The sequence below is a fragment of the Carettochelys insculpta genome, chromosome 1 (assembly GCF_033958435.1).
Source record: "Carettochelys insculpta isolate YL-2023 chromosome 1, ASM3395843v1, whole genome shotgun sequence".
NCBI lineage: Eukaryota > Metazoa > Chordata > Testudines > Carettochelyidae > Carettochelys > Carettochelys insculpta.
The window spans coordinates 106,661,242-106,677,029 of record NC_134137.1 but is presented as its reverse complement, the minus strand read 5'-3'; the positions used below and the strand labels follow the sequence as shown (position 1 = coordinate 106,677,029).

Genomic DNA, 15,788 nt, shown 5'->3' with positions numbered 1-15,788 from the left:
GGAATCATGAACTCTATGATGTCATGGTCACTTTCTCCCAAGCTACCTTCCACTTTCAAATTCCCAATGAGTTTCTCCCTATTTGTTAAAATCAAATCTAGAACTGCTCCCCCCGCAGTACCTTTTTCCACCTTCCGAAATAAAAAAAATTTCATCCATGCAGCCCCAGAACTTTCTGGATAGTCTGTGCCTCACTGTATTAATTTCCCAACATGTGTCTGGATAGTTGAAGTCTCCCATCACCATCAAGTCCTGTGTTTTGGATAATTTTGTTAATTGTTTAGAGAAGGTGTCATCCACCTCTTCTACCTGGCTAGGTGTCTGTAGTAGTCCCCTATCATGACATCACCCTTGGTTTTTTTACCTCTTTTAACTTAACCCAGAGACTCAGCATGGCTGTCTCCTGCATCCACCACCACCTCAGTCCAGGTGTGCACATTTTTGATATATAAGGCAACACCTCCTCCCTGTTTACCACGCCTATCCTTCTTGAGTAAGTTGTACCCCTCTATACCAATATTCCAATCACGCGTATTATCCCACCAAGTTTCTTTGATACCAATTATATCACAGTTGTGTTTATTAGGATTTCAAGTTCTTCCTGCTTATTAACCATGGTTCTCGCATTTGTATATAGGCATCTAAGATGCTGATCTGCTTTTATCCCCCAGTTTTGTCTAGGCCTTTTTTTTTTCTCTATTATAGCCCAAGGGCCCTCCCGTTTCCAACCCAGCTCCCAGGCCTCTGGGTTTTTTTACCTGCCTGAGGGCTTTGGTCACCTGTCCCCATTGAACCTAGTTTAAAGCCCTCCTCACTAGGTTAGCCAGTCTCGATTCAAATACATCCTTCCCATTCCTCAAAAGGTGAATTCCATCCCTGCTTAGCAGTCCTTCATGGAACAGCATCTCGTGATTGAGGAAGCCAAAACCCTCCTGGCAACAACATCCTGTGAATAGCCTTGCATGTCCTGTAAGCCCAAACTGTGGCTGATACTAGAAAGACATATGGCCAGGCCACCTCAGTTTGAAACCCACCTTGCATCTGTTAATTTTGAACTAAGCACAAAAGATTCCTGCCATGGGCAAAAGGGATAGAAGGGGGAAAACAAAGAAGTAGAAATTACTCACCCCGTGCGGTAAATGGAGTTCTTCGAGATGTTGTCCCCATGGGTGGGTCCACCTTTAGGTGTGTCAATGCTGCTATGTCCACTGGCTGAAGATTCGAGTGTAGCAGCATCGCTCCCAGCTGCCCGTACACAGGGCACGGGTACAAGATGACTGTGGCACTTACTGTGAGGGCAGCTGGCTCCTCAGTTCTTCTCTGATCCAGAAGCCAAAGAAGAAATCTGAAGCAAAGTAGAGGAGGTTGGGTGGTGGAGCACCCACAGGGACAACATCTTGAAGAACTCCAGTTACTGCACAGGGTGCGTAATCTCTCCTTCTTCAAGGGTTCCCTGTGGGTGCTTCACCTTTAGGTGACTACAGAGCAGCACCACGGTTTGGAGGTGGAACCTTTGGATGGGCTACATCAGCTGATAATAAAACAGATCAGCCAAATGCAGTCTGTGAATCAGCATAGGTTTGTATGGCACAACGCTGAGTGAATCTGTGAGCAGAGGCCCACGTAGCTGCTCTGCAAATGTCCTCAGTGGACACACCTCGGAGGAAGGCTGTAGAGGCAGCCCTTGCATGCGTGGAACAGGCACGAATGCCTGCTGGATGGTCATTAAACATTGTAGGTGAGTCTTGTACAGCCCAAGAGCCATTTGGACAGCCTCTGTTTGGAGATAGGCATGCCATGGGACCTTTCAACCTTGTAGTAGTCTTCCAGAATGGCCAAGTTCTCTGCAGGTAGCTGGCCAAGGTTCTGTCCCTGTCATTGGTATGCAGTTTAGGGAAGAAAACAGGTAAGTACATTGATTCATTGTAGTGGAAAGAGGTAAGTACCTTAGGGAGGAATTTAGGGTGGGTGCAGAGGACAACTTTGTCCTTGTAAAAAGTTGCATACCATGGTTCTGACATCAGTGTACTGATCTCTTGCACCCTTTGTGCCAAGGTGATTGCTCTGAGGAAAGCCACTTTCACAGACAAGTGTAACAGAGAACAGGTGGCTATTGGCTCATAGGGTTTGCTGGTAAGAGCCTGAGGACCAAATTGAGGTCCCATGCTGGATTCAGTTCTTTAACTGTTGGGAACATGTCATGGAGGCCATTTAAATCCCACTTTCTATACCTAGTAAAAATACTTTCATTAGCAACCCCATGTAAATAATTGTGACCTGTGGGGTGAGCAATCATTGTGCATCTTCTCTCACTGGTAAAGAGGGTGGACATCCTCATATGCTCTCTCTATGCAAAACTTTTACTCAGAGTAAGACAGATTTGTTTAGGGTTTTACTCCCACTTGGGGATTGATTTCCTGGATGTTGAGCTTTTAGAGCTGAGCTTCCCAGAGCTGAGCTGGTTCAGTGTCAGTGCTGCTCTGCGCCTAGTAAACAACTCTGTGCCTTGTCTGCGGCAGACCAGGCAATCTGATCCAGCAGGACTAGGTGGTGGGGAGCCCCAGAGCAGAAAAGCAGGGCAGGCTGCAGTGCCTACAGGATTCTTTCAGTATAACACCATTTTGGCCACATCTCATCGGCTGTTAAAATAGCTGATTCTACAGCAGCTGATGTTGGAGGAGTATATAGTGTGCCTGATGTTCATCCCAGTGGGGAAATGCAGGAAGACAACTGTCCTTGCAGTAGCCACCTAGCTTGTGGCTATGGCTGGAGAGGGCTAAAACTGTAAAAAAGCCAGACTTCGTATGTGTGTGTGGGAGGGTGCGTTATGGTATTTGACAACTTCTATCTATGCATAACATCAATATACACATTCTACCAAAGGATTGTCAGGATTTCATTTCACATGAGAGCACAGGGGTAGGTGAGAGGGAAGAATCTGCAGGTTTCCTTTGCTTGATTAAAAGGTGGAGCCTAGCCAAATCTCCCTTTGGGCTTTGCAATTAACTAATATTTACAAATCTTTGGCCAGTGGGCACAGTGGTGCTGACACACGTAAAGGTGGAAAGAGAGAGAATAACACATGTACGCACAAATTAAATGAAATCCAGGATTCTTCTTTATGAGAGCTTCGCCTCCTTTCCTCATCACAATTTTGACAAGCACCTGATCTCTTTCACCGGCCAACCAAGCAAGACACATCAGAAGTCAAATTTTTTTCATATCTCCCCCATCCACAACCACACCTTAGTAACTGAAGAGCCAGCTGGATTCTGTATGGCCCAGGTCTGCAACATGAAGCCAGAATAGAATCCAGTTCCTATTTTGGTGATATGTGGGATCTGTCAGACTAACAGCAGTAAAAACCAAGAAAAATGCATACAGGCATAATTATAAATAGACACGGGCACAGGTCTATTGCACAAGGTAATTTTACAATAGCGTTTTCAGAGTAAGCTGTACTTAAAGATATTCAGACCATAGTAATGAAAATCTAAGTGCATGTATAGTAGAGGTCTAGAAAATCATGACTGGTCTGGAGAAAACGAATGAAGAGTTATTTGCTGCTTTCCATAACAGGAACTAGGGGGATCACTAAATGAAATGAATAGATAGAAGTTTTACAACAAAAGGAAGTACTTCTTCATGCAATGCAAAGTAAACCTCTGGAACCCCTTACCAGAAGATGTTGTGAAGGCCAAGACTAGAACAGGTTTCAAAAAAGAGCTAGATAAATTAACGTAAAATAGGTCCATCGATGGCTCTTAGCCAGGAGGGGCAGGGATGGTATTCCTAGCCTCTATTTATCAGAAAATGGGAATGGGTGACAGAGGAGGGATCACTTGAAGACTACCTGTTCTCTTCATGGCAGGTGTTCCAGAGGAGATTGGCCATTGTCAGAATTTATAAGAGCGGGCTAGGTGGATCTTTGGTCTTACTCAGTATGATCATCCTTGGTTTAAATCATAATGAAAAAAAAGAAACACAATAAGACCATACAGCCCTTCACTTCTTGAAGCTGACAGCGGTATCTTCATTTCTCAATTCCCAGAAGAGAAGAATAAACAACTGTGGCACCAAAAATATTCAGAACCAAAGGAGAAACTCAACTGATGAGCAACAGGGCTCAAAATCCCGAGGTGTTGACACTACAAGGTGTCATGTGATTTCAGCATGGACAAGGTGGAGGTCAGAGGGCCCAACAGCTCAACATATAGTAAACTGTTTCATATCCTACAATCTGTTATCTGGAATTCTCCAATAACCAGCATTTTAATGATAAGTAAAATTTACTTAAGTTTTCTATAAGTACAGTACAATGGAAGCAAATACATACAAATACAGCACACACAGTATAAGTTTACTGCGTACAATACTACTGTCGTTGGAAAATAAAAGTACTTTGCATACACATTTTTGTTTCTTAATATGTAATCTTGTTTTTCTTTAGAATTATGCTTTGCTAGGTATACCTCTCTATTATCCAGATTATTTCACTATCCGGCAACCTCCCAGTTCTGGGGCTGCCAGATACGAAAGTTTATTCTGCTTGCAAATTCATTTCCTCCTCATTATGCTCTGGATACATAATAGAGTGAAGGCTCTCTAACAGCTCTGATATCCAAACTGAACCCATGGAAATTTAAAAGTGATGTTTATTAAAACAAACTTAAAGAAGTTGCAGAGAGGAGTGACAAAGACTATGCTCTGAGGTGTCATTGTGAGCTGCAAAGCCTACAAAAGCCTGTTAGTACAATGGGAATATCTCATTTACTTGTAGTCAGAAAGGACCGATCTCACAAAGAAGACAAATGAAGTAGCACCTAAATGGAAAGAAATATTCCTTCAGGCCATTTTCAGAGTAATTTAGCACTCTGAAGATGACTTGGCAGTCCCTACATTACCTAAGCGAGGGAAGCAAAGTACTTGTCCAGTGAGTAGCTCTAGAGAACGGAAAACGTGACAGATTTTTTTAAATTGAAAAATCATGTAAAGTTTTCCCACAAGGAATCAGCAGAACATTGCAGCTGTAAGTACTTAAAAAAGGAAATGAGAAAAAAATTCAAATATCATGATGTAAACAAGTGTTCCAGCATTCCAGAAAGACAGACACACTGCTAGAGTGTGATGGATTTCTTTTCTTTTTAGCAATTAAGAAAAGACCAATAAATTTCAGTAATCCCCATGTGGTTATTCCCTTGTATAACCTCCCTTCCACCCCCCGATACTACAAAATTAATGGAATGTTGCCAGGGGTTGTCTAGTTTTAGCTAAAGATAGACTGGAAATTGGTTTACAGAATGAATGGGCCAGTTATCAGTGACCAGAGCAGCTGAAGGCTGTATACAATTAACATAATTTGTCAATCTTCACAGTGTTGTCCACAGAATAAAGGCTTCTTACAGAGCAGCAGCTGCCAACTGCTGGCGCCCTGAAACCCACGACTTGGAAACAAAAAACAAACACCTCACCACCCCCAACACCCATCAAGTTCAAACACAATTGGATATTATAGTCATGTCAGTAGCACTAAGATGTAACTGTTAATCAACATCAATTATCTAGAGCAACCCTGTTAACATTAGCATCACAACTGTTCAAACATAACTATCACTGCATGATATATAATGAAATTATTTGTAGTAATATGTATTTTGTTGAGCAATGTAAGACAAATAAACAAAACCCCACTAATCAATAGGACAGTTGATGTGCTGATCAATCCCTATTTTAACTCATTGCAATTTTAATATAATAAAAGTAATTGCATTACTGAATATTACATCTTCAAAGTTGACCAAGTTCAGCTTATTATATTATTTTAGTAAATTTTAGAAAAATCTTTATTCAACTTTTCAGAATGAGTGCTGTACCTTAAAATGCTTCCAAACCACTGGCGTTTTCCTGGAGTACGTTTTGTCTTAACATTTTATCCAGTAGCAATGTGTGTGAGGCTACAGTATACATGCATATGTATAAATGGATCTCTTCGTGTTTGCTTGCATCAATTCAGTTTATAATATTAGCAGAACATTTTGAAGGGAGAAGCTGCCCTGAGTTCTAAAAAAGGTCTGTCTTAGTAACGTTTACAAGAACATAGTTCTAAATGACTTTAGATAAGCTATGTGGCAAAACAAAAATGGATGATACAAGGAAGTCCAGGACAGGTTTCATTAAATAAATTTATTTGTTAAAATAATTTAACTCCAAATACAACTGCTGAGTTTGCATTGAGTTCTATGTACAATTTGTTTTATTTGAAACATCGATTTTTAACAACTGACATTGTTACAAAACAATAAACTGTTGCTCCATCTTTAAGTCACCAGTTGTACTAGAGCTCAACAATTAACTGTGAAATATATATTTTTTCACCCCTGGGAAACCCCAAATCAATACCATTAAGCCTGGTTCAAAAACTCACTGCAGTCATTCTTGAGACTGGATGCACAACAATGCAGACAAAAGACTTCTGCTGTTGTCAAACATTTGTTTTGTTGCAGAGTTTCACCACTAAAGCACAACCAGTGCTTTGGTTCTACACCGGTAAAAAGAAAACCAAACATGCACAACCCACCCCCAACCAAATGGCTGACATCTTTAGGCAACATTCTTCACACAGGAAAGCAAATACCAGTAGTTTTCCCACAGAAAACTGATGGCAACTGTAGCACTGGGTTTAGAGAGAGGCTAGTTACTTGTTGGCCAAACCAGAACAGAAAAAATCACCAAAAGGTGATTTTCATGCTTTAATTAAAAAAAACAAAACAAAACAAAATCTCCATCATGTGTAATACTTTTGATCTGATGCTGGTTTAATTTGTTTGCCTATTTTTAAAAAGTGGGAGAAAATAGTTACTAACACATCCAGAAAGAATGGAAGTTGCAACATTTAAAAAAAAAATGTATCAATAAAACTTAAAAACTGCTGTCTTTGTAGAAAAGTACAAAACTCTACAAGAACAGCTAAAGAAAACGTGGGTCTTTGGATCAAACCATAATATTTTAAGGCATATTATAAAAACCTTTCACTTACTATTAATGTTAATCTGCGCAGGGTACAAAGTAAGAGGTGACCCGAGAGACCACAGATATTCTCCAGGTGGCCATCTATCTTGAATGTGGCTCAGTTAACTACCCTCTTGCTATCCTTATGCCTTCAAAAATATCTTAGCCAAATGCAACTGTCATTGACTCAAGCTCCACTATATTCACATCAGAGGAAACACAAGTAATGCACTCTACCTCCTCAGAATTATATAATAAAGAGAAAAGCATTTACACTTCCCCCTGCCCTACACCCCAGAATGCTGTGTGATGGTACATGTGTTGCTTAGTCATTATAAATGTAAAATGCTAAGGAAAAGTGTCTCAGAAGTATCTTTTTTACTAAAATTTTCTGTTTAGAATTTTACTTGTGCATTTTTTCCGAAATTAAAAGCCCATCTGTTTTATGTTACACACTTCAACTTAGGCCCTTCTTACATTTATACCATTTTTATAGGCCGTACATCAATTTAATATAAGATTTTAGCATTTTATTTATAATATTACTTAATGTACACTCCAAACTAATTTGATATCAAATTAGATAATGTTTTTAAGCTCTCAGGCAGTGGGTCTCAAATTAACAAGCTCCTTATTTTATTAATGGATTGTATGGTTTCATTAGACCCCTCCTCCATTTAGATATTTTAGTAAGTGAAGATACTATTGATTCAAGTCTCAAGTTTTGCTTAAGCACACACATACAGTTAATATAAGGTGGAAATTGTGGAAATTAGCTGGTAGGCGAGACCTACATTTCAAGGCTTTGGAAGTATCTGGATAGCAGGCCATCGCATTTACCACACTTGATATCCATGTTTCCTTGAAACGCTTTTCGAGGACTAAGGGCAGTGGTGGCCAGGTCTCTTCCATCACTAATATTTCCTTTAGCTGTCACCCACTGGATAAGCTTAAAGCTATTATATTAGATGGGAAATTCTGTGAAGCTATTTTATAGTTAAATTTCTCATTTCACAGATTACGAGCAGTTCTAAAGCAATTGTGCTGATGGACGCAAATCTGTCAGGACCAAATGCCAACTGAAGTATTTTTGAGGGATACGCATACATACCCAACACATGCACCCGTTTTCACTCATTTACACACAAGGAACTACACACTGTTACTGCACAAGACTGAGAAACTAATAAAATGCATGGTGGTATTTAGACCACAGGCTCAGTGATATTGCATTCTGATGACCAAATTTTAACTAGAAAGGTCCAAGTCAAGACAAATTGCTCCGACATATAAAACAGACATTTTGATTGAAAACTTTTCTATAATTGATTGTAAGACTTCAGAATAGGTATTTCTGTGCCATTAGTCATGCAAATGATATATACTTCACTGCTAGGAAAATTAGAATGACAGAGCTTGAGCACCCTTTCAAAACAAAATATTTGCTCCTGCTATTTGATACCCAATAATCAAGCAAGTATACAAAAGCTTGTTCCTTCCTCACCCACAGTATAACCATAACCTATATTCCTTCTGTGAGCCGAAATGATTTCACATGGTTATTCAAACAAAGTTGCCAACATTTAAGCAACGAAATAGCAAACTTGATTTCCAAAGATTAGTTAGGGATCACACCAAAACAAAAACAAAAACCACTTAGCCCTTGAAGGCAAGAAAGAAATTGTCTTCTTCAGCAAACTTAAAAATGCAGGATGTTCATACTGTCCCATGAGGTTTCTGCAAAAGGGAACATCTGGATGCAACATGGCTTTGTTTTCCTTACAAGATGGTACTAGTTAATCTATCAAAGTGTTCCTTGTTAGTAAGGCTAAAGCGATTTTTCTTCATCACAGTTGCTTCCTCCTGGTTCAGTAAAGTGATAAAGATGTTTCCTGCTTTGTAAACAGAGGGTTTGTTTGGCTTTTTGTCTGACCAAAACCTGAAGTGATCCTCCATTCTTGAGCAGCAAAGTGGAAGATTTAAAACATTCCAATGCTATATTGTGTTTTTTCATTAGCCATTAGTTTTTCAGATCATCTTTCTCTTCTTTCAAGTACTGATGCAGTGCTTTCTATTTCACAAGATGGGATAAAGTGTAGAAATTGCATCAATTTTTGGGGGAAAAAAAAAGAAGAACTATACAGATCTGGTAGCTCATATCTGCCTTTAAAACTGCCAGTTCATATGCAATTAGGATACTTGTTTGTGTAAACTTGGCCACAAGCAAAAGTACTACTCCAGAAATTCAGTATAACAGACAAAGACTTTCCCTTCCTTCTGCCTTTATCAGTATAGACTAGGCTAACTGAATGTGGTCTGTTGCAGGTCTTCTCTCTTTTCATCAATAGGAATATTCTGCTCTGGTCCAACATAACGCAAAACACAAATAGCTCAACTGAAATCACCCTGTAAATTGACTGGCTATGACATGAAAACGTAGGTGCACTGGGGGTACTGGATGAGAAATTGTAGTTGTTGTAGCTATTATGTTCAGAGACAGTGATTCACTTTCAATGTTCAGCTGATTTCATGTTGTTGTTTCACTTATGATTTATTCCAAGTGACCCACAAACCAGGAAATGAGGCAGACAGTTTTACCACCTTACAAAAATTCTGTAAATTAGGTCCAGGTTAGGTAATTTTTAATGCTATTGAATATTACATGCAGAACAGCATGGGTCATCTTTGTCTGGCTGAGCTGCATAGTTCATTTGTCTAACGATTTCGGCAAAGAGCTCATCCACCATCGTTTTACTTTTAGCAGAGGTCTCCATAAAAGGGCAGCCCCATTCTTCAGCTAGCGCTCTGCCTTCATTTGAAGATACTTCCCTCTCGCTCTCCAGGTCCACTTTATTACCAACCAAAATTACTGGCACCTTTTCATACCTATAATTCAAAACAAAAATAAAATTAGGATTCCTTAAAATAGATCCTTTCACACATGGCTCCACACCATGAGGAATAATTTTAAAATCTTTTGCTGATATCTACTTTACAGTTTGAAATGCAACACAAGCTCTAGCTTTTTTCCTGTTCCAAGTTTGTTACCCTCCTCCCTTCAGCATTTTCTTATGAATGCTTCTTGATTCCCTCTCCAGTCAGGGAATCAGCCTGGAATGCTTATACCCCTAGTTCTTTTGGTGAGGCACAACATTTCTTCTCACTCCAACTAATCTCACTCACACTAGTATTACAGATTAGCTGGAGTTTCAAACCACTGTTTAACTTTGCTTAGTTTATGTTCCATTCTGCCAACATATCATGCATTGCAATTGCTGTTTTAATTGGGAAAGCAAGAATATTCCCCCTGTGTAATTCCCATTTACATCAGAAAGATTCTCAGACATCCTTTCATGCACACATCTACACTGCAGCTAGAAGCAAGCCTCCCAGTCAAGGCAGACACACTCACACAAAGTCTAAAAACAGAGAAGACTCAAGCTGGTCACCCAAGTTCAGACAAAATGAAGAAAACAGCTATTCAAGCTGCATAGTCAAACACTCCAAAGTTAGGAAGTATGAGAATAAGGTTGCATAGATGATTTAAAATTAATTTCCCTTATGTGAATGCATTGGGATAAAGTCTTCAAACCAGACAATCGCAAATTTTTTTTAAATGCGACCTCTACCACTCAGTACACTGGATGGATGGTGCTCAGTGAAAGACAGGAATCAACGTGATGTCTGTGGTTTATCTATTGTACAATGCCTAACCCCTGCTCTGAATATTGAATTACCCATTTGTCATGTTTGTTATGTTTAGTTGCCTCATAAGCATATGCGAATTTATCTTTGTAACTCCTTGGGTGATGAGTATTACCTGCACTTGACAGTTGAGGAAACACATTCAGAACAGTTTACCCGAGGCCGTACAGTGATTCATTGATAGTCAGAATTAGATAAAGAACATCCCAATTCTCAACACTGTGCTCATTTTTACATGACGCTGCCTTACTGCCAGAGGTATTGAGCATCTAACAGCACCCAGTGACTTAATTACAAAAGCCCAGCACTTCCAAGGGTCCAGACAGCTGGGGCCCTGTGGAGGCTCAGAAAAAGAACACAATTAGGGGCTGTGAAAAGTCTGGTTTAATTGATTTGCTCAGTACCACACAGAAACTAAGTAGCAAAGGTAGGAACAGAATGTAGTTCTCCTGTGTTGCATTCATGGGCATAAGCTAGGGGCCACCTTTTTACTTCCTACATTCTCCTACTTCATTAATTACATACACTATAGAGTCGAGTAGTTGGAAAATATCAGACAGATACCAACCTGATTCACTACACAGAACTCTAAACACAGTTCATCAAGAGTTGGAACAAGCTGGAGTCCTGCAGAAAAACAGTTTCTTATCACATGATCGCACTACCCTAATTACTCCAGAGGGCTTTCTGCAGCAAAAAACACTGCACATGATCATTTTAAAATTCTACCAATTTTAGAAGCTCCAGGCAAGGTAGTGGGGAGCACAGGAGAGAGGTGCACGATCATTGTGCAGCTTCCACTCCCCTCCTCCAGGACACCAGTCAGCAGTGAGGCTGCACCCAACTCTGACACAGCCCAAGGACTAGGTCTGCCCCCCAGAAGCCTCCAGGGCCCTGCTCTTTCTTGCCAGTTGCACTAGCTATGGGCAGGCAGGATCAGCAAGGCAGGATTTAAATGTGGAAAGACTGAAGGGAGGGAACCACACGTGGGCTGAGAGAGCTTTGTGTGGGGCAGTGTTGGTTCAGGCAGCTCAGTGGGAGCTCTAGGTTGGGGTGGTGGGAGAATCTGGATGCACAGGCACTGGTTGGGGGTTCTGGGTGCAATAGTATTGAGGTTCTGCAGGGTGGATGAGATGAAGGTGTTGGGGCTCAGCATGGGGGGAGGGGCCGTTGCGTGGACCAGAGCTTGGCAGTGGGGAACTGAAATGCAGCTAGCTGGGGCTCAGGAGGGTCGGCATCTGGTCTTCAAGGTGCAGGTGGAGTGGAGCTCATCAAGGGGGTTCTGAGCTTGAGGGGATCTGAATACACAGGTGTTGGGTAGAACATTCTGTACAGGGATCCCTTCTCCTGATGCTGAGGAGAGATGGGAGCAGAAAGCCAGTGGGACAAAAGGGGGTGGTGGTGGTGGAGGGGGCAGGCAATTGCAGAGCTTCCAGCAGCTGTGGGAAAATTGACATCTAGAACCAAATGCTGTGTCTGAGGTGACTGGACAGAGCCCAGACTGGCTTTCTTCTTCAGCCTCCTGTGGGTCGGGGCTCCTATATTATGTGGGGTTTCTGGCAGGTGGACAGATTTGCACATGTCAAGTCTGGGGGCTGAGCCTGGCCAAACTCTCCTCATCTCCATTACAGCAGCTCTAGCAGCAGGCAGGCTCTGCCTGCTCCACAGGCTTGCCATCGCTGTGCATGCTGCTGGTACGGCAGGGGGTTCAACTGCAGACTATTCAGATTTCGGCATGTTACCAAAATTGAGTGCAACTTAAACCAGAGATGGGAAATGGTGATTTTCCACATGTTGAAACTCAGTCAAAATTGTATGGAATTTGATGGGAGAAGCAAGAGGCACACCTTTCTGCAGGCAAATTTCCAAGGTACAAGACAAACATTTGAGGGATTATAGGTTCTTAAAATAAGGTTGCAAAAGTCTTTTACAATGAAAACTGTTAGAGAAGCATCAATATACCAGCTCCCTCTATAATGAAGATGCAATGAAATGTGTATTTTAGGACAAACACTCACAGTATAACTTGATAAAGGAACAAACCCTTGCTTTTACTCGGCTAACTTTAGAACCAAGAATTTTACAGAAGCAATGTTGTACACAGTGAAGTTCATCTCAAAATGGTTTACTCTCTATTTTGATTTTGAGAGATACTGACATTTCTTACAGCTGTTACACGATCAGATTCTCTGTAGCTAAATCAACACAGAATGATACTGATTCAATTTTCACCCTATGTGAATCTTTACTCCTGTACAGTTACATTCCCACACTAATCTAAGATAGCAAAACACTAATCTGTTCCACAGAAAAAACAAAATAGCAGTCACGTAGCACTTTAAAGACTAACAAAATGACATTATTATTTTGCTCGTCTATTATTTTGTTAGTCTTCAAGGTAATATATGACTGCTGTTTTGTTTTGTTAGACTACAGACTAAACACAGCTACCTCTCTGTTACTGTTCCATGGACATCACTTTGTACCATTAGGAAGTAACAATACTTCACAGAATTCCAGTAAGTTCTACATATACTTTTCCTGTAGCTCCAGATGAAAGATGTGTTCTTGCTTTCCGTTCTTCATTGTTGGATAACATTTCTCTGCATTGTTAACAATTGTTACCTCATATATGACTGCATTTCAGTTGTGCATGAAGTGATCCTTGTTTATAGTTTAAAGACATTTCAGGATCATTTCAGATGAAAAATGTTGTATAAAAATGTAAGTGTCATAAATATTAGTTTATCAAAACTACCAAACTATTTTTAATTGGTTTTGCATGGGTAATTTTTTTCCCAGAAATGAAGCTGATTAGCATGTGGCAAAAATACCAAATATCAATATTTTGCAAATGCATTAAAATGTTTTCACAATGCATATTCTTATTACTGTACCTCACAAGTTGTTAAAATAGTGTTTCTATTTTTCCAATTGAAATTTCCTGACCAGATCAGTCTCACACTGAAGGCAGTGCACCACTGGCAGCAGATTGCAAAGCTAACAGTTTGTACCACGTAGTAGGCAGATATAAATGTTTATGAATTCCTAACATAATGCTTTTCCATTTGTAAGGTTCTGTACATACAACAGAATGCCTAGTCTGCATGGTGGAAGGTTCGAGTTTGTAACTGCCTATGCGTAGTGCTCTGTGTCTGTCACAGAGGTTGCAGAAGTCAACAGATTCCATGAATTTTTGCAGCCACTGTGACTTCTGCACTGACCGTTGCGGCTGGCCCTAGGGCAATCCAAGCAGCTGGCTTCAGAGTCAGCCATACCAACCAGCCACTGGAGCAGCCTTGCGGTCGGCCACTGAAGATGCAGCTGGCCCCAGGGACTGCCTGAGCAGCTGCTGCTTAGTGGCCCCCAGCAGCTGGTACCACTGTGCTCTCCCTAAGCAGTGGTCTCACCTCGGCCTGCCCCCCAGCTTTTGTCAGGGGTATTTATAGCTTAAATACTGTTTGCTATTCTGGGAAGGAGGACTATTAAGCAGAGCATATTTAGATACAGATTGGCTCACCCAGTGAAAAGAGTTTTAAATTAGGTTCAAAGGGGGCAGGAGACCAAAGCCCCCAGGTGAGTCAAAAACATGGAGACCTGGAAGAGGGGTCAGAATTTGGAGGGGGCAGTGGGGAAAAGCATGGACTTCTATAGCAGGGATTAAGGAGAAACAAGACAGAATTGGAGTGGGAAATCAAATCAGTATCTTAGAGGTCTTAGCGTTCTTCAAAAGAATAACAAGCCTTATGGATAAAGCATTTGACACAGTCTCATGTGACCTTCTCATTAATAAACTAGGGAAATACAATCTAGATGGGGTTCCTATACAGTGGGTGCATAGCTGGTTGGATAACCATTGCCAGAGAGTAGTCATCAGTGGTTCACACTCATGCTGGAAGGGCATAATGAACGGGGTTCCACTTCTCTTCCATATCTTCAATGATTTCAGGAGTGGGGAGACCCCAACATGTGGTCGGGCACTTGGCCATGGCTTGCCTGGATCTGGATCCCAAGGCTCAGGGCTCTTCTTCCCAGCAACCATCCCAGAGCCTAGAGAGGCCCACAAAATGTACTACCCCGGCTCCTCCCCTACACCCCAGGTTCGGAGGCTGGTGTGCAAGGGAACTGAGGTGGGGGTAGCTTTTTTTGTTTTTCAGTTGGGGACTTATTTTTCCCTTTTGCTTCTCTATTGTGTGCCCCTGCAACTGATTTGTCTATGGGCCAGTGGCCCCCAACCCAAAACAGGTTATCTGCCCCTGAGTTAGATAATGACATAGAGAGTACGCTTATAAGCTTTGCAGATGTTACCAAGCTAGGAGGGGCTGCAAGTGCTTTGGAGGATAGGATTAGAATTCAAAACAATCCTCACAAACTACAGAAATACCCTGAAATAGATAAAATGAACTTCAACAAGGACAAACGCAAAGTACTCCACTCTGGAAGGAACAATCAGTTTGACAAATACATATGAAATAGTACTGCAGAAAGGAGCTGATAGGGGAACATAAACTTAATAAAAATCAATAGTATGACACTATTGCAGAAAACAGCAAAGATGATTCTAGGGTATCTTAGCAGACATGTTGTAAGCAAAACACAAGAAGTAATTCTCTGCATGGACTAGACCTCAACTGCAGTATAGTACCCAGCTCTAGGCACCATATTTCAGGAAAGACATGGACAAATAGCAGAAGGTTCAGAGAAGAGCAACACCACCACGGGCAGGGTGCTGCTCCAGCCGCATGGAGCTCTGCCACAGGCCAGGGAGGAATGAGGGGGAATACCAGCTCTGCCAGAGCAGCCCTGGTCTGCAGCAGCCCCAGGAGCATGGTGGGTACACGCACACTACAGCCCAGCTGGAGCAAACCCTGCCCCACCCCATTTAATTGGTTAACTGGTTAAACTTAATGCTTAACTGGCTGACTAATTAAATGGGATTTTACAACTCTAATTACTGGAGGAGGTGCAGGGTCTGGGATGAAGGCGGCAGGTCGGAGATTGGAGTGCAGGAGCGGATGTGGGGTCTGTAAGGGCGTTTGGGTGCAGGAGGGGGTTGTGACTTAGGGCAGATGACT

At 41.4% G+C, this 15,788-nt stretch overlaps 1 protein-coding gene across 1 annotated transcript in view; it reads right to left on the bottom strand.

Moving 5' to 3' along the window:
• Positions 1-6,170: 6,170 nt before the first annotated feature.
• RAP2A (RAP2A, member of RAS oncogene family) overlaps positions 6,171-15,788 on the bottom strand; it is a 32,124-nt gene continuing 22,506 nt past the window's right edge. Inside the window, exon 2 of the mRNA XM_074989407.1 lies at positions 6,171-9,894. Within this exon, the coding sequence (XP_074845508.1) occupies positions 9,657-9,894 (238 nt within the window). The 3' untranslated portion in view covers positions 6,171-9,656. The remainder of the gene's footprint in view (positions 9,895-15,788) is intronic.